The sequence below is a fragment of the Manis javanica genome, chromosome 1 (genome assembly GCF_040802235.1).
Source record: "Manis javanica isolate MJ-LG chromosome 1, MJ_LKY, whole genome shotgun sequence".
Classification (NCBI taxonomy): domain Eukaryota; kingdom Metazoa; phylum Chordata; class Mammalia; order Pholidota; family Manidae; genus Manis; species Manis javanica.
In genome coordinates this window covers 99,164,126-99,182,906 of record NC_133156.1, presented here as the reverse complement: position 1 = coordinate 99,182,906, position 18,781 = coordinate 99,164,126, and the positions used below count along the sequence as shown (strand labels likewise).

The 18,781-nt window shown below is 41.8% G+C and overlaps 1 protein-coding gene across 16 annotated transcripts in view; it reads left to right on the top strand.

Moving 5' to 3' along the window:
* The window catches only part of MAST4 (microtubule associated serine/threonine kinase family member 4), a 525,532-nt gene that overhangs the window by 331,989 nt on the left and 174,762 nt on the right, over positions 1 to 18,781 (top strand). For 6 of the 16 annotated variants that reach the window (XM_073235555.1, XM_073235554.1, XM_073235563.1 and 3 more), the window contains one exon: positions 2,658 to 2,738. The exons of the other annotated variants lie outside the window; for them this stretch is intronic. In XM_073235555.1, the coding sequence (XP_073091656.1) occupies positions 2,658 to 2,738 (81 nt within the window). The remainder of the gene's footprint in view (positions 1 to 2,657; positions 2,739 to 18,781) is intronic. 16 annotated transcript variants of the gene reach the window in all.

The following is an 18,781-nucleotide window of genomic DNA, read 5'->3' as shown; positions in this document are numbered from 1 at the left end:
CAGATGCCCAAGCTGTGTGCTGAAGACCCAGAAGCGTTAGCCCCCAGCTTTGCCTTCACCTCTGTTTCTGGTTGTGCAGATCCCTTGTTGTTTTCCTTGTATTTAGTATATTATCATTCCACATGGTGCTTTTTCTTTCTTTCATTTTTAGTGTCTTGCCCACATTAAGATGAGACAATTCAAAGTAAACTTCTTAAAATACAAACTCAGTTGTATCAAATGTTTATTTATGATTTGAACGGCAGAGGTATGCCACAGATTTTACGACTCTGCAGCAGTGATGGTGACTCAGGGCATACAGGTCAGCTAAACACAGGGAGTTCCCTGGATTTTGTTTTTGTCTCAGGCTACCCCCTCGGCCTAGCTTGGACCCTGGGAGGTGTTACTGTGCACTTAAAATAGATGACTGCTCCACCCAAGGAGCTTGACACAATAGAATAGAGGGTCCCTCTTAAATGTTATTGTAGTGTTAGCGTGAAATTTACTTTGAACATTTTGTTTACCTTGAAATGTAAAATTATCCTTAGATGGACAGAGCTGATTTTACATTCATTCAGAGAGAAAGCTAATTCTACAGTCTTTGAGTATATTCAGCTTCTAACCACTGTAGAGAAACATTATAATGGAAAATCTTATCATTGATCTTATTAAACGCAGATTTATTGCATATAATTTTAATTATTTTCAGACTTTATAATAGGCCAAATATGTGGAACAGTTTTTGGATGTTCTCTCATGAGATGTGGCTGTTTTTCTTTAGGAGAGTTTATGCTCTAGGTACTGCAGCCACTAATATCCCAGCGTATTTTATAGACCGTAGATGCAATTCAGAATTCTCCATTTGACTTATCGATAACATGAGACAGTTTCTGATTTCTATTTCAGAAATTGAAATCCTGCATGTGAGACACCAAATATATAAGTATTTCATAAATTAATAAATCATTACTTTATTCAGAAATTTCTGACATGTAGGTAGCCTATGTGTGGCTTTCCAGTTTCTGAGAAAGTAGGTTGGTTTTTTTTTTTTTCAATTTAAGTATAAAATTAGGTTCATAGGCACTCTGTATCACACACACTTCTGTGTGTCAGCCTGGAGACATGGGGTGGCTTCAGTGCCTGTGCATGACTATTTTAGGACTGGAAGGGACAGATAAGACTGTACTTACATTGAATGACGGCTTTATCAGTGGCTATTCCTGAGAGTTTTCCGATGAGCTGCTAAGTTAGAGTACAGTATGCTTAAGAGCAGCAGCTTTTAAATATGCTCTGAATGTATAGGGAAACCAATTCCTAATTGGCCAAGTACTGGCACCAAAGCAGAGAATGGTTTTAAAAGACAAACTTTTCATATGGAAATATTTTCATAAATAAATTGGAGCATTTTGAGCAATAATTTTATACTTCAGTTTAACACAAATACAGCCAAGTCTCAATTATCCATTCAATGGGAAGTAAGGATGGCATTGAGAATTTGATAAGCCCAAATCTGATGTTAGGTACTGTTGCCATTTCTCTGTTCAGTGAAGGGCACAACCAGCTTGAGTCAACCAGTATGCAGCTCCATTCCAAGATCCCCCCTCTAAGGTAGGAAAACATGGTACAGTTTAGAGTCGTGGTCCAACCAAGAGGCAAAAGAATGTTCTTTAAGAAACTCATTGTATGATATCAGGAATTTCTAGCGCTAACTTCAGCCTAAGAGTTGGTACCAGAATACGCAGCTAATTCTAATGTTTATTTTGCCATATAAAAATAATTGGGAATTGACTAGTATTAACTTCATACTTTTGATCAATCTATTGGCAAAATTTTTATATCTGATACATTTCATAAGTTAAGATATCTGATAAGTTTCATTTCTTCCCTAAAAGGGGAGAGACATGAAGCCAAAGGAAAAAGATAAAAGACTGTAAGCTCACTACCTTGTGATGAATATTTGAGAGTTGGCTGGTGAATAATATATACTTGGTGGTGTATTCACTAATGTGTGGGCTGATAGGCTGATGGGGGCAGGAATTATAATGGTCCACTGACAAGTGATTTGGGAAAAAGCTTTCTAGAGAGTTAAAATAATTTATAGTTACATGTAAGAAAATTTGAAGTTATATATTGTAAATATAAGTATAAAGAACAATTTTTGCCATTGTCCCTGAGGATTACAGAAAATGTGGTTGGTGCTTTTCACTGCAAAGTGTTTAAAAGCATCTTCCTATTTGGAAATGTTTGTGGCTTTGCTTTCTAAAAACTACAGAATTTAACCTGACTTTATTGTCTGATGACTACTTCCCTGTAGTTTTTCCACAAATTGACCATTGATTCATAATTAGAAATAGAATATACTCAATATAAAACAGCACTGAATTTTCTTTGCAAACATCACATGTCGAAGATATCTGCCAAGTTGTTTTGTGACAGAGAAAAGGGCACAAATGAAAATGGCAGCAGTAGTTGGGAGAATGTAAATTTCAGCATGAAGCATTGTGCTTGTTCTTGATTTTAGAGCTGAAGAGGGACAAGGGATTAGCTGATTACTTAGTGCTATTGATAGGCATGCCAGAGTGATTCTGGCCTAAAGGGAGCACAGTCCCTTAAATGAGCTATGCTATTTTTACTGCCATCATTTCTCCCACTTGGAATGACATTATTTTAACTTTCAGTCTCACTCCCAGGAGCCTGAGTCCCACCCCATCCAGCCCAGGCAGTCCCTGTAGTCCTCTCTTGGCGTTTCACTTTTGGAGGTAAGCGTGCTTCGGCGCCTGCCTGGGGGTGCTTTGTCTTTTCCTTCTGTTCTCCCGATCCCACATGAGAATTGGAACACTTTAGACTCTGCAGTATGCCATGAACAGTTTTTTCTTAACTTTCCTCTTAGTGTTAACGTACAGAATTAGGAAAGAAACTGGTTGAGTTACTTACTTGATGACTAACAGGAGCCCTGGGAAAAGGCATGGGGCTTACCCTGTTTATCCTATCTTACTAATATGTCACTTAGTGTCCAGTGACTAGTCACTCTATTTGGCTTCTGTGTGTATATTATAGATTTTCATATTGCTTTCTTAGGAAATGATCTGCACTGAATTCTACAGATTTTAATCCATCTTTCATAATGATAACATCTAATTCGTGTTAGAGTATTAAAATACCTGTTGCTTGCAAATTGCTTTATATCCTGATATTTGGAGGACAAAGTATTTAAACTTTCTAAAAGTATTAGTATTTTCCAACCTTTTTTAGAAGTCCCCAGCCTCTCCTTCATGGGCTCTCCTTCATGAACAGTTCATGCTTCTCTGTTCTTTAGAGAAGCATCTCCAAGGAACTCCACTTGCATTTTAGCCCAGTTTTTTGCAAGAACCCATGATAGAAAATACTGTTGGTAGTGCATGCGTTGTGCATATGTTCTGCTAGGATTTTCATGAATTCAGTATCTATGGAGATATTAGGTCTCCTCATATCTAATTAGAAAATATACATAGAGTACCCAGCCTCTGCCTAGCCTTTTTTTAATCCAAAGGGACAAAACAGCATCAAATTCTTGGTTGATGGGGTCACTTAAATTACTTTTTATTAATGAAATCTTTTTATTTCATAATTGCAAATGAATGAAAACTTTGCCACTCGTGACCAGTTCCTTAAAAATACCAACTTACATGATTTATGTTTAGGTGATATTGGTGGGACAATTTAATAAATATGTTTCTTTCACTTTACTAAAGTAAGACTCATCTAAAATCTCTGAAGAAAAATTGACTGGGAAAATGAATTAATGGCTTTGAACTTTGGTTCTATTCTTCTGATAGGATTATGTTTATTATTATAAAAAGTGACTTTCAGCATGAAAGTTCCATGTAATAGCTTTTATAAAGCATCCTCTGGATATAACAGATCCTGAAGCATAGAAATCTCTTTCTAATAATCTAGAGAATTTCACTGCTCTTGTAATGTGTCTATTTTTGGTGGTTCAACCAAAAGTAATTGGATTGTCTTCTGAACCTTTTTCTTCAGTGTAACCTGTCTTCATTAAATGCTCACATTTCTTTTCCTTTAGACTATGCCAAATGAAGGTGCTATCGGGTGTGGGGCAGGAAGGAGGGTCAGCTAAATGCTGTGGTAGTGCAGAGTGAAGTTTTGTGAAAATCGTTATGTCAATGAAGTTTTGAAGAGCGTGTTTGGAGCAAGATATTTTTGGAACTGGTGACATTTGAGTTGGGCCTTGAAAAATCTTGGGGTTTCAGTGGGGAGAGATGGCGAAGGAAAAAACCGGACAAGGAATAATGCAAGGCAAGGAGATGAGAAAGTGTGGCACATTGTAGAAATGACATGTGTAGCTAGAACATAGGGTGGGTGGAGTAGAAGAAAAACATGGAGTTGTACAGAGACTGATATGGACTTAAAAATTTAGGATGATGCTCTGTAGGGCCTTGAATACTGAGCTAAAAATTTTGACTTTCATTTTGTAAACATTCTAGAGTACTGGAAGATTTTTTGAATAAGGGAGCTCATAGTAAGCAATCTGAGCTCATACTAAGAAAGTTTACCTTTACCAGTATTAAGAGTAGATTGAATTTTAGGTAGAAACTCCAATAATGTTGCTGGTACAATATAACAGGTCCTGAATTAGGACAATTGCAATGAATTAAGTTAACATTTACAAAATGCTTTTGTATATATTGTCTCATTCAATTTAACCCACCGGATGCTACTGTAAGCTGAGAAGGAATATTGCTGAGAAGGAATACAGGTGAAGCTATTAGCACATACAGAGGTTAAGCATCTTAAGAAGCCTAGAATCCACAGAACCTTTGTTAATGAAAACCATACTGTTAATAAAGCATGGGAATTGAAAAAAAAGAAGCCTGGGATCCAAAATGAAGTCTCAGATCTTTCTTCTGTAACTAACTTAACACATACACATTGTTATGAGATCATTTATATTGAGTTTTAATTATCTGGTTTAGGTAGACCTTGTGACCTCCTTTAGTCATTTTCATTTCCCCAGTGCCTCTCTCAATACTTGGAATGTAGTAAGTGTTTGAGCAATGTTTATTAAAGACTCCGTAATGGAATGTATTGGAAATAGAAAATGCATTAGTTACAGTGATGCTCACAAATCAACCACCAAATAAATATACAATGGCTCTAATACAAAGAAACTATTTTCTGTTCACAGACCGAGAGTGTAGGAGAGGTTCTCCACACAGTCATTCAGGGATTGGTGGTGGTAGTGGAGCAGGCAGGGGCTGTGGACAGGCTTCAACATGTGACCTTCAAGGTTGCCCTGAGTTTGAAAATCCAGGTGATAGGAAAAATAAAGAGGATAGGAGATTGTGTGTGTGCTGTCATACCTGAATGTGGAGCGTATCATTTCCACTCATGTGCCATTGCCTAGAGTTTATTATTCTGACAATACCTAAGGACAAGGAAGGCTGGAAAATACACCTGTGTCCAGGAAACAGAGGAAATGCATTTGGTAAATAGCAAGCAAGCAATCTTTGTCACAGGAGTTGGTGAAAGAAAGGTGTTCATAGTAGATATCCCATAGATAATTTTGAATTGAACGATCAACACTAAAAGTTCTAGCATTAATGGAATGGGACCCAAGAGAGTAGAATTGGAGAGGGAGGAAGACACAGTACTGATGAGTCTGGTCTTGAACACCCTGAGACTACCTATCTCTAGGTAGGGATATATGGTTGGCAGCTTAGAATTGGGCATTTCTAATGGTGTGGCTCCCAAATGACGACTTAATATGAATTGTAGAGTTTCCAAATATGTTCATGCTATTACCACAAACAGTATTTATTGCATCCCTGCAAGCAGATGTTTTTTCTTCCATTGATTGTGATGGATCAGATTTCTCCTTCATCCCTTTTTTTATGAGTAGGATTTGAAAGTCCTGGGGAGAATGATGGTGGTGAGCATTAATAGTGTGTGTGCCCTTTGGAGGTGCTGACACACAGCATTTCTAAATTTGGCAATGGAAGATTCTGTTCCTTTCATAGTAAAGCCCTGGAGGCAGCCTGTGCTAGACAGGAGTTAGTTCTCCAGCCCAGGCTTCCTGAAGGTTGCCCAGAAGTGAGAGATCTGCACCTTTCAGTGCAGCTGTCACTGAATGGAATTTTCATTTGGCGTGTCTCAGGAATGAAACCTGCTGCTGCTTCCTGGGGGCCTACTGCAAGGCAAATTTGGGCTCAGTATGAGGGGAAGGATTTTCCAAGAAAGCTTTCTGAATGTAGAATGGGCTGCCTCATCAGATCATCAGCTTCATGCCCCTGAAAGTTTCCCAGGAAGGCCAAGTTTCCACTTAGCTAGAAAGACGTGGAGGTCATTCTTGGATTGAGCAGAATATCAGACCATATTATTCCCAAAGGTCCATCCATCCTGAAATTCTGACACCTTTGTCATCTTCTAGCAGGGTTGAGTATGAGGCAAACTACACAGTTTATCCATACTCTAAGAAAAAATGTGGCCTAAATATCAGTACCAGTGTAACAGAGAACATCTTAAAAACCTTTCCCTCTTCTGAGGCAGTCATTACTCAGAACTTCCACAATCCCCAATACTTAATAAACTGAGTATAATTTAGTGACTTGTCATATGATGACATAATTGTCTCATGAGCAATGTGGACGTGACCCATGCCAGTTAATGATCCAAACTGGTGACATATCAAGATTCAAAGGAAGTGACCTAATTTTATATTCTCAGCATCTTTCTTGGCACCCAGCATGCCTTGCTCTTAGTAGGAACCTGTTAAGTAGCTGAAGGCTGGCTGCCATTACTCAGTGACCACACTTCAGTCATGACAAAGCAATGTTTCCTTATATTTGCATTTCATGCTCCAACTTCTGAGTGGGGTGGCAAGCAGTGCAGCATCTGGTGAGCTCCCACTTTACTTCTTTCACGCTTTTGGTATCCTCTACCTTTGGTTCGTGGAGCCGCAAGGTGGTAGACACAGACTCAGCTGTGCCGGGACTGGCAGTACACCAGGTATTCAATTTCTTCTCCCTCTGTCTCCCAAGTCTCTCCTCCCAGTTTCAGGTGTGACTGAAGTCACAGTTGCCACATTGCTGGCAGGATATTGTATTAGTTTCAGAGAAGAGTATTGTCACTGTGCTGTAAACTATTGTCACTGTGCTGTAAACTCCATGAGGAGAGTGTTTTTGTCTATTTTTTTTTCACAGATACATCCATAAAGCCTAAAATAGCACCTGACACACATAGTAGAGGCTCCGTAAATATGTACTGGTGGAATGAAATGACTCTTATTTCCTGTCACTCAGTCTTGTTCTGAGGTGTTTACCTGTGCTCAAAACATGGTAGGCACTTTTATAGAATGTATGCTTTGAAAACATGCTGACATCTTGAGAGGCAGGACATGGATTTTGATTCTCCCATAATATTAAAGTATAACCATCAAAACATAAAAACTGACCTGGCATCAATTATAAAGTAAGGTTCGAGGACAAGGTAGGAAGGCATCACTGAAGAAAGGGAAACCTCAGGATACTAGAGACTGTGCCTGGCTATGGTGAGGGACAGAGAAACTGATCTAGAGGTCATGGCAGATCACACGCTGAAGAGGATACGTCACCTTGAGGCAGGGTAGTTAGAATATAAACTCCACAGATTGGAAACCTGTCTCCCTGCACCTATAACAGCACTTGGCTTATAGTAGATACTCACGAAAATTAATTAGTTATTGTCAGTGAATGTGCTTTAAAGCAACAAGAGAGTTCTGAATTGGGGGCTTTTAGGGGACTGCATTAGGAAAATTAAAGCCCTTCAGTGAGTCTGTATTCCCTCCTGATGTGATTCTAGTCTAGTCTAGAGCTGGGCCCATGTTGCCCTTTTTCTTGGGCGTTCTTGTTCTCCAGTGTACAGGCCCCACCTGCCTGCCTAGCTTCCTTCATCCATGTTACCTGGCAGGCCCTGAAGGAGGGTGTTTGGGATCCCAGGGGACTAGGAGTCAGAGTGCCTGAGTCTTGGTGACTGTCCCCACCAAATACAAGCTTTGTGGCTTGTGCGTGTCATGAACTTTGTGAACCTTCATTGTCTTCATCTGCAAATCCCCCATCTCACTGACAGGAGTAAGAAGAGAAGCTTATAGGTATCCAGTGTGATAAGTTTGTATTAGCAAGAATGAGACCCGAGGTGGATCCAGGGGTAGTGGAAAGGGGAACAGTTTAGCAGAGGCAGGCCTCAGGGACAATTCCCACCTTGTCCAGTTTTGGCAAGAGCTTGTCCACTTGTCCTGTTGCTGCTAGAAAAGTTTATGGCTTCCCAAGGCTGCCTGAGTCCCCCTCTCCTCACGTGTCACCATGGCAAGGGGCAGGCATAATAAGCTTTACCAAGTACACAGCCATACGTTGGGATTTTGCGTTTCTTTTTTACGGGGAACCTGTAAGTGTGGGAGGGTCTCCTGACTGCTAAACCCTTTCAGTTTCATTTCTTTGAAGGATGAGCTGGACTGTTTGTCTTTTTTATTCTGTTTCCCCGCCTTTCACTTCATGGAGAACGTTGACAAAAATCAGAAGACGCTGGTACCAGATGTCAGTTTTTTCCTACTCTACAGACACCATTTCCTGTGCTTTTGTGAATGTGATAGTTTAATGAATTATGTGTCCCTGATTGTTATTTCTGAATTGTGATGTAGGAGCGAATCTGTTGGGTACAGACGCTCTGAAGGGTGGCTCTGCTAAGCAGAGATGAGCTTGGTGAACGAGGAGCATCTTGCTGGTCCCGTGGGTGGGGGGCTGGCAGAAGTGAGGCAGGTCAGCAGCCTCTGGTGTCACTGGAGGGGAGGTGTGGGCAGGCCAGTGAGCACACACCTCAGCCCACCCCGCTTTTTGCCGATGCCATCACCCAGAGGCTTCTGTTGCTTATAAGAACCCGCAGGAGAGAGAACGAGAGGATGTGTTCATGCTGCTCCAGGGCAGGGAGTAACACGTGTACAGGAATGGGAAAGGCAACAATAATAAACTTACTGCAGAAAGAGTTTTCTTTGATTTAGTTTCGAGAATACATAATGTTTTGAAGTGCTGTCATCAGCTTCCCTGCTTGAAGTTACTGAGCCTAGGGATGAAGTCTTGGGAGGTCAGATGGCAAGTAGAGCATTCAGTCCACTCAGGCCCCCAGCATCACGAGTCCTTCCGGAGCCATGGCGCGTGCTTGCTAGTGCCTGTGTTTTCAGGCGCTGGGAGCTGTTCTGGGGCTTTGGTTTTCATCATCATGATTCCCAATTTTTTGTTAATCGTTCCCTTTTTCCTACTGACTTTCCTATTGAGTTTACTGATTTGGGTGGGAGCCCGAATAATGGAGATCTGCATGTACAGTGGCTAGGTTTTCATCCCTGTCCCAGAGCCTGGTCCACACCCGGTGCTGGGCTTAGAGCTTGCTGTGTATTAGCTCACATAGTTCTCACACCATGTCTGTGAGGCAGAGGATGGTATTGTCATGTATGAAATGTGAAACTGATGCACAGATGTGAAAACCGAGGCACAGAGAAAGCAAACTTCTCTGTAGTGACCGCTCATCTCGCTTTGTCCAGGTTTGGTTCCGTGCCTGCCTGTTACCCCAGTGTGAGTATTAAAAGTGCCCCCGGTCACCTACAAACCCTCCAAGTTTGGATAACAAATTGTACTTGCTCATCAATATCTAGAAAAAAGCCTGCTCTGGGTGGAACACAGGCCTTTTCAGGGAGAGCCCCCCTCTTACTCTGCGGCATAAAGTTGCACCGTCTCCGTTTCCTTCAGCACACTTCAGTCTGTAGTCGTTTTAAATTTGCATTCCAAGCAGAATATTGTGTTTACAGGGGAGATGATTTTGTTACTCTGCCTATAGCTCATCTGTGTGGCTCACTGTATAAGTAAATTTGTCAGCCCTCTGTTGAGAGTGTAGTTATGGGTATGGGGAGCAGGTTTTGAGTTGTGGTGCCCTATTTTTCTATTAAAAAATTTTTTTTTAATTTAATTTAAAAAAATTCATTTTAGAACCATTGATGCAGTGTGGATTAAAATGGTTTCATTTGGAAATCAGGCCACAGGCCCAGTGGCTCTGATACCTGCTGCAGCTCTACCCTGAACAGTCTGTGCCTGCTTCCCTGAGCCAGGGCCAGCCGGCTCCCTTCTGCCCTGCTGGTGACAGCGCCTCACCATTGCTGTGATGGGCCCAGGCCCTCTGAGCCCAATTAAAAGACACTTTTAATTGGGCCTGAAGGAGGAGCCCCATCCCATGTGCAAGGAGCCAGGATGTGTCCTTCCTGCCACCCACTGTTAAACTCGTTTGTCCCTGATCACTCAAGAGCAGTCATTATTATATAGTCTTTCTGGACCAAATGCTGTGACTTCCTTCCCAACTTTCTGAATTTTGGTTTTAAAGTATTTTGAAATTACCCTATGGAGCTTTAGCAGTTTTCTCTTATTTACTACATCATGTTGGGGCAAATTAAAAAAATGACTTTTGCTGTGCATGTGTATGTGTGTAGTGTGTACATGTGTGTGTTGGGGCATAGTTTTGCCCTGTTCCATTCTGTTAATGCATTGCTTTGAGACTAAGAGAAACACAATTCACACTGTTTTTAAAGCCTATTTGCTATGCTTAAAATGTGGCTGCAGCTATTAACACCCACCCTGTTGATAAAAGACTTAAGTTGTGATATTCTCTGAAAGCATAAAATGGTGATGATAATGTGAAGCTCAGAGGTGTCTGTGTCAGAGGAGTGATACAAATGCAGAATTTAAAAAATATCTCGTTTCTCTAATAGTAACATGAGGATGATACCACCTCTGGAGGTGGTGTAAGAATTAATTAGCTAACATTTGTGAAAAGTTCCAAGATGAGTGTTCAGTTTTATATTATTAGCTTCAGATTGTTCTTAGAAACCCAGCATTCAAAATGAGTTACAAAACCCAACCCTTGTATCAAACACGTTGTACCTTCTAATTGGGTGGGACAGTGAACGATGAGATATCATGAGACCAGGACAGCTGTACAAATGGCCCCAGGTGAAAAGGAGATGTGCTAAACTTCATGGATTCTTGTGCTTTGCTATCACCTTTCCCCCGATGATATGCTGAGCTGAATTACTACTGGATCCAGTTAACAAAGCAGTATGGTGATACCCCAGAGTAAGAGGACGTGTATTTTCCGGCAGTCACATTAGAATTGCTTTTCCTTTCTTCTTTATGTAAAATAGGAATTTGGCTCAACCTTAACCAAGTTTTGAGTCAAAAAGTCAACTTTAATTCTTTGTGTGTGTGTGTGTGTGTGTGTGTGTCTGTGTTTATGGGTGCAGGTGTGTATGTGATCCATCAGAAAATCCTTTTCATTCCTGTCACCATCTCCTTTCCTCACCACCTGTGTAGCCCACCTTAGTCTGAGCCCCTGTCATTTATCCCTGGATGTTTGTAATAGTCTCCTACCTTATGCCCCTGCTTTAGTTCAGCTCTGCCCCCCTGCAGCCTGGTCCCCACCCAGCTCTCAGAGTGACCTCCTTAGCATCAGGCATCTTCTGCCGGGAGCCTCCAGTGGCTGCCCTCCCGTCTTCCATGACCTGGCTTCTTGCAGCCTCGTGCCATTTCCTGCAGCCACACTGGACTCTGCTGTTTCTTGACCGCTCCAGGCATGTTTGTGTCAGGGACTATTGTCCCTTGTTCCCAGGATATTCTCCCCCTACCCTTTTACCTTTTTCAAAAAAATTCCAAACCTCCAAAAAAAGTTGGAAGAGTAGTACAGTTAGAACCAAAGTTCATCTTGATCCACCAGTTAACACTGGTTACGTTTGCTTCATCTTCCTGCCTCCTTCCCTTTTAACCCTTACATAATTAAAAAAAATTTTTTCTGAACCATTTGAGTGTAATTGTAGATATTCATATACTTAACTCCTAAATACTTCTACATTTACCCCTAACAAGAAGTACATTCTCTTTCATAGCCATAATATCATTATATCATTTATATACCCCCAAGTTGAACATGATCACAGTAACCAATATGCAGTCCATGTCAAGTTTCTCCATTTGTCTTCCCAAATTTCTTTATAGTTGTTTTTTAAAAATCTAGGATCCCAAGATCATATACTCCATTTAGCTGTCCTATCTCTTTAGTGTCCTTTAATTTATAACAGTGTTATCCCCTCCTTTTATGTTTCTTTTTCATAACATTGACATTTTTCAAGAGTATAAAACAACTGGTTTGTTGACTATTCCACAACCTCAATTTAGTCAATGCTTTCTTCATCATTAGATTCAGGAGACACATATTTGGCAAGAATAGGTGACAGTGTCTTCCGCACAGCATAACACGTGGGAAGCTCAAAATCTGAAGTGTGCCAGGCCTTCCCCCTGTGGTGCCAGCCCTTTTGAATACCTTTTTTTTCAATAAGCTTTCGCCTTGTCTGATTTTTGCTTTCACTGATGACCATGCTTGAATCAGTTACTATATTGCTGTTTGTCAAATAGCAGTTTTCTGATTCTATTATTAGATGGTGTTTTTCAGTTAAAGAAGAATTTTTTCTCTTTCCTCTTCCCTGACTTTTAGGAGTATTACTATTGATTCATGCATTTTAAAAGATTAAAATGGAAAACAAATATATGTTTGGTGTGTAATAATCCATGACCCTTGTTCCTCATTTTGTTGGTCAGGTTGTCCCAGAATTCATCAGTGGGGAGCCTTTCAGACTGACTTCTGGCTCCTTCTGACATGACCCTGGGGCACATCTTCATTTTCTGGCACAGATGTTCCAGCAGAAGAGGTCGCTGAACACTCTCCCACCTGATCACCAGTCACCTGATCTCTCCTTTACTTCCTTAATATCACTGCAGTGGAGGGGCCTTCCCCATCCCCTTAGGAGAGCCTGCAACCCTACTTAAATCCTGCTTTACAATGTTCCCTGGGGTGCGTATACCTACTCGATACATAGCATTTGTTTGTTGTTTTTCTTACCCAGCTAGAATGAAGACTCCAGACTGGCAGGGATTTGCCTATTTTGTTCACATCTGGCTCCCTGATGTCTGGTACATAGTATATCCTTAACAAATACTTGTTGAAAAAAAATGAATGAATGAATTTAGTCCCATCTTGAGCCTCCATCAACCTCTTCCAGATCAGCTGCTGCTTTTCTGTTCTTGATGCTGAGTTGAACAGGCAGCAGGGGGTTCATGCTCATTTGTCTGGAGTTCCTTGCAGTTTTGCTTCTCGTCTGTCTCTAACCTTTGGATTCTGGTGATATTTGGGACTATTCCTAACAATGCTTTACCAGTGACATGGAGTGCGAGGCACTTGCAGGGACAGTAGACACATTTATGATGCAGTCCCTCCATCTCCAGCTCCTGAGCAGAAGGTCTGGCTATTTTGGAAATAAAAAATGAAACACTTGACATTACATAGAATTTTTACATGGGATCTAATGCTGGGAACTACAAATTGAGTAGAATAAGGTTTTATTTTCTGAATGAACAAATCATTTGTTCTGTACACAATACCTTAAAAGCCTTCATGGGATTAACAAAGTATAAGATTTGTTGTTATTCTCAAAGAATTGCTATTCAAGTTGAAATGATGAGAAAGAAAAGAAAGTGGGTCACAAATTGTACATTAACACTGTAGTTCATGTTACAGTTGGTGTAGTGGGCTGGATGGTGGCCCCAGAGATCTCAGATCCAAATTCCTAAAGCTGTAAATCTCATCTTTTGGAAAAAGAGTCTCTGCCGATGAGATTAATTTAAGGGTTTTGAGATGAAGAGATTATGCTGGATTATCCCAGTGAGTCCTAAATCCAGCCACAGGTATCCTTAGAAGAGAGGGGCAGAGGGAGGCTTCCCACAGAGAAGCTGGAAGAGGCAAGGAATAAGTTTTCTCCATTAGGGGAGAGCATGGTCTGCTCAGAGGGAGCATGGCCTGCCCAGAGGGAGCGTGGCCTGCCCAGAGGGAGTGTGGCCTGCTCAGAGGGAGCGTGGCCTGCCCAGAGGGAGCATGGCCTGCTGATACCTTGATTTTGGCCTATGATACTGATTTTGGACTTCTGGCCCCCAGAACAGTGAGAGAATATGTGTATTTTATTTTAAACCACCATGTTTGTGGTCATTTGTTACAAATAAAATGCTAAGCTCCACATTCTCTCATTTTCATTGTGACCATCCAGTGATCCTGTGGGAGCCGTGTGGGGGGCACTTTCACCGCCACTTCACAGGAGGAGGAGAGGGGTTGAGGGGATCCTGTGACACGGACCAGCATTTCTGAGTCTCAGGCCAGTGCCCCTCTCACTCTGGTACCTGCCTCTTTCTATACCCAGAGCCAGTGAAATATGGACTGTGGGTAAAGGTAGTTCATAAAGGAGACCACTGTGGCTACAGGGCTCTGGGACAGCCGGGTGAGAGGTGGGGCCCCGAGGGCATCCGTAAAGGGTTTCCCATAGTCCAGGGGCCTTGTTCCCCTTCAAGTGCTGTTTTGACCTTTCAGATTTGGGATGCCTTTGAGGGTGCTTGTGCCCACGCATCTGTATTTGTGTGGAGGGGAGAATCCCTTGCTGTCTAGCTGACAGTGCATTTTAGCCCCATCTCACTGAGTCATTGCCTCTTCCATTTCCATGTGCCTGGTGGCTTCCTGGTGTGTGACAGGCAGTGGGATCTGGGTAGGCCCCCTGCACAAGGTTCCAGATAAAAGCCATGGAATGAACTCTTCTAGACCTCCCAGGCCTTACCCCTTCCCGGAAAGTGTTGGTTTGGCTCACTCTTTCTTCCCGGCAGGTGTTGAAGTTGTCCTGTCACAGCCCCTGCTGTGGCTCTATGCTGTGGGCTTCATGGCCTGTGCTGCTGCTCCTCTGCATACCCCAAAGGTGCACCTTCATGCCCCCTAATTCATTCCACAGTCATTTTGCTTCTGAGAGCCAGGTGTGGTGCTGGGGAGGCGAAGACAAATGAGACCCCATCCTTCCCCTTGGGAGCTCTTGGGCACGTGCGGGAGACAGACAGGCAAGCCTGGCTGAAGTGCAATAGCAGAAACAGGGTGATGATAATCCCAGGCTGCCCCCTCTGCACAGACACTAGGAGAACAAAGCGACGTGTTTAATAAAGGGGGCTCTGCAGGCTTATGCAGGAGCCAGGATGTGAAGAGAATCTGTTAACTGTGGCATCCAGCAGGAGGATCTGGACCGTTAGCATCCCCCACAGTGTAGGTCTGATTGCCTTGTGTATGATGCTGGTACTGTGCTTTGGTTTGTCCAGCCTTCACCTGGTGCCTTTCTGGAATTTACAACACTGTCTAGGAGCCTTGATCATATGGACTTCCTGTTTAGCTCAGTGGAGGAGTATGGATAACTGAGCGCCGTCCTCAACTCCTTTGCATCTGTGTTCTTGTGTCAATGATGGGAGGTATAGAAGGAACTAGATTTTGTAGACATCGTGCAGAAGTCAGTGGCCTGCAAGCTTGAATGAGCCAGTAAGGCAGTGGATGGTGTGTGGGGTCAGCACCAGGGATCCAGTAGATCTGCTCACCTTTGTGACTTGGGGACCTTTCTCAACACCAGGCATTTTGTAGAAGACCCCACAATATCTCGTGATTGAATGTATCTCTTGATTGAGACAAGGGCCCAGAAAGTGACTGTGAATTCCAGAACATTTACAATTGTCTGATTTATTGATCACACTAGCAGCTGTAGACCATCAAAAAAAAATGTTTGTGCCTCCACGTGTGGTCAAAAAAAAATGTTTGTGCCTCCACATGTGGCTTTGTTAATGATCCTTCAGGTTGTACTCTGTCTGAGCTTATGTTGACCATTGCTTCTTTCAAAGAGGAAAACAGATTATAAAAACCACTGTTGGAGAAGTAAGTGAGATTTCATTTGATGCTATAATCTTTTGTGAAAACAGAACTGAAAGACTTTGACAGACAATGTATTGTTTTGTCATTCTGTTCATAATGTTGTGCATCCCAGTGGCATTTTGATGAAATGGCAGCGACTGCAGAGGGTTTGAACTCAGTACTTGGAACTCTATGATTATCCTGTCTCCTAAGATATTTTTCCTTTCTTGTCTCTTGATTCTTTGGTGCTTCAAAGAATTGTGTGGTGTTGCTATAAAACCACACATAAATTTTTCAGTTGCTTACTTTGAGACACTATTTTATTATATGTATACATTTGTGAATTTGGTTATGAATAACTGTGAAAGAAGACATACTTTCAAATTATTGTGATCATTTTAACAACACTACTAAAAGCAGAAGTAATCTTGTCCAGTAAAGTAAAAAAAATTCCTCTAATCTCCCCTTCTCTCCAAAAATGATAGTTTCTTAAATGTTTCCAAGATCGGGTGGCTTGTGAGTAGTTGTGATGAGGGTAAGGTTTATTAAAGGGAAGAAGACCTGAAATGTACCTGTTTGAGTTTACCCTGTGTTTTAAAATTAGTTCTTAGGAAGTCATCTCAAAACTATTTGTAAGTTGCAGCATAATCAGTCAGTCAATATAACCAGCCCTGGTTGGATCACTCTAATAATATCATGAAAGATATTTAAAAGAAAAGGTGTTCTGATTTTTCTCAGGACTTACTTTGCTTTGAAGTGACAATTTAGTTAAGCCTAAGCACCTGAAAAAATAAAATGTAAAGGGTTATGTTATGAAAACCACATAAGTGGCCAAGCCAGAGGATTCAGGAATTTAGGAGCAGGATTTGAACTGGACCATGAAGGGTTATTAGGGGCTAAGTGAGAGGAGGAGGGAGAGTCACATAGGATGACCCAGGATGGGAACGACAGGCAGGATGGACTTGTGGTCAGGGTGAGGAATAAACCCGTCTGCCTGAGAGCCAAACTAAAAGTAGAATTTGGATAGAGGGGATTTCAGGGGAAAGCAAGGTCGGGAACAAACTGTAGAGTGTCTCACATGCCAATCTGTGAGCCTTGAGTTTTATTTTTTCAGTGTGAGATGTGCCTGAGGTTTTTAACCAAGAAATTTGTATGGTGAACTTGGTAGAAATCTAAGTAAGATCTCTGCATGGGAGACCATGGCATAAGCAGAGTGGAGGAAACAAGGCAGAGAAAAGGAAGAATAAAGAACAACTAGAAAGACAGCGTCAGAAGGGGAAAGAAAGCCATGCAGGGTGTTCTGGATGGTGAGGTGCCGGGACAGGGTGAGGGATGGAGGGGGGCATTGTGTAGAGCGGAGGGCTGATGGTATCTCAGCAAGAGTAGGGGAATTGAGGAGAAAAATCACTTTCTGAGATAATAATTTCACTTGAGCTGTGTTTAGTAATGTCAAATCTGAAAATGGTATCATAATGGCCAAGTAGAAACATCTAGCATGCTCCTAGAGATGCTTCCCAGGGCTGGAACATCTCCAGGACTTCATGTGTGATGTGGATGAAGGTGTGGCAGGTGTCAACTGAGATGCTGAGGCCGCTTTCAAACTGCAAGTGGGGAGGCAGCTGATCTGCAAAATCCCCCTTGCCACTTGTCCCTGTGGTTTGGGTCTTGACTCAGAAAAAACAGTGAACAGTTCCCAGGTCAGGGAAGAGGGACTAGCCCTGGGGAGGCACGCTCAGCTGTAACTTACAACTGAGTGTCTTAACTGGCCTTAAGTCTAGAGTTCTCACTCGGAGAAACACCTGAAATGCCTAAAGTTCCAGTTTGACCCAGAGCCTCTAGGCCCCTTAGAGATATGCCCAGGAAGTTGGGCAGAGAAATTGCTTCTCCTTTTGATGCCAGTGAGAAGCCAGAGAAATTCCAGCACTAACAGAAGTCTGTTTTCTTACTTGTGGAAGTGGACTGCAGGGGCGTCCCTTAGCCAGGCCATTGTTCTTTTCTCAAGAAGCCACAAGTACTATGCTAAAGAAAAAACAGTGTTGCACCGGCATCCCAAAGCTGCACGCAGCTGAGTGTAAGAGAGATCATTTGGGCACAAAAACTTTATAGGGCAACATGTGTAAGTTGCTGCCTTTTCCATGAACTTCGTAATGTAGCAGAACATGTGACTTTGAGAGCCTCGCTTATTTTTAAGCCTGTGTGAGACACTTGCAAAATGTTACCTAGAATAGCTGAATGTATTTGAGGAATGAAATTACTTAATATTGCTGTTTTTATTTACTGGAAATTATCAGCTTAAAGTAGAAATTTTCATTTTGGAAAGCCATTTGACTATAAGTTAGTTCTTCATTCCGCTATTTTAAGGATGGCTAATAATAGGTACTTTCTGACTACTCTTTTGTAAGATCCACTCAGAACTCCATGTTAAGAAGGATTCTGAGGTACTGTGGGGGGCTTAGCACTGAAAACTATATAATCAGTCTGCAGGACTTACTATGGTGATGGTTGGGACAAAGATGGGGCTGGAGGCACCTATGCCATAGATTTACCCAGTAAATTATATTCTGAAATTGGCATAGTTGCATTGAAATTATTTTGACAGAAATTGACCTAGATGATTCAGATGTTTCTAAAAAAAATGTTCCTAGTTTGTTATGTTTGGAGAGCATGCATTCCATCACCCTATAAGTTGATTTAGGTTGTTGAGAGGTAAAGAAGGTTAGGGCTAGCCTTATTTTTGCCCCACTTAATGTTGGGATTTCATTTTTCAAGAGACTATCTGACCCACTTTGATTCTGGGGGCCATGCCACAGTAATGCTTCTGAAGAAGCATTAAAACCTCAGCATCTCTGCCAAGATCAATTTGGCTCAGTAACTATAAAGTACTGTCCAATTTAGGGACACTTCTCATATACAAATTCTAATTGCTTTCTCATAAAAGCCCATTAAGGTTATTCTTACTGTTTATTTATTTGAACTTTAACCCATC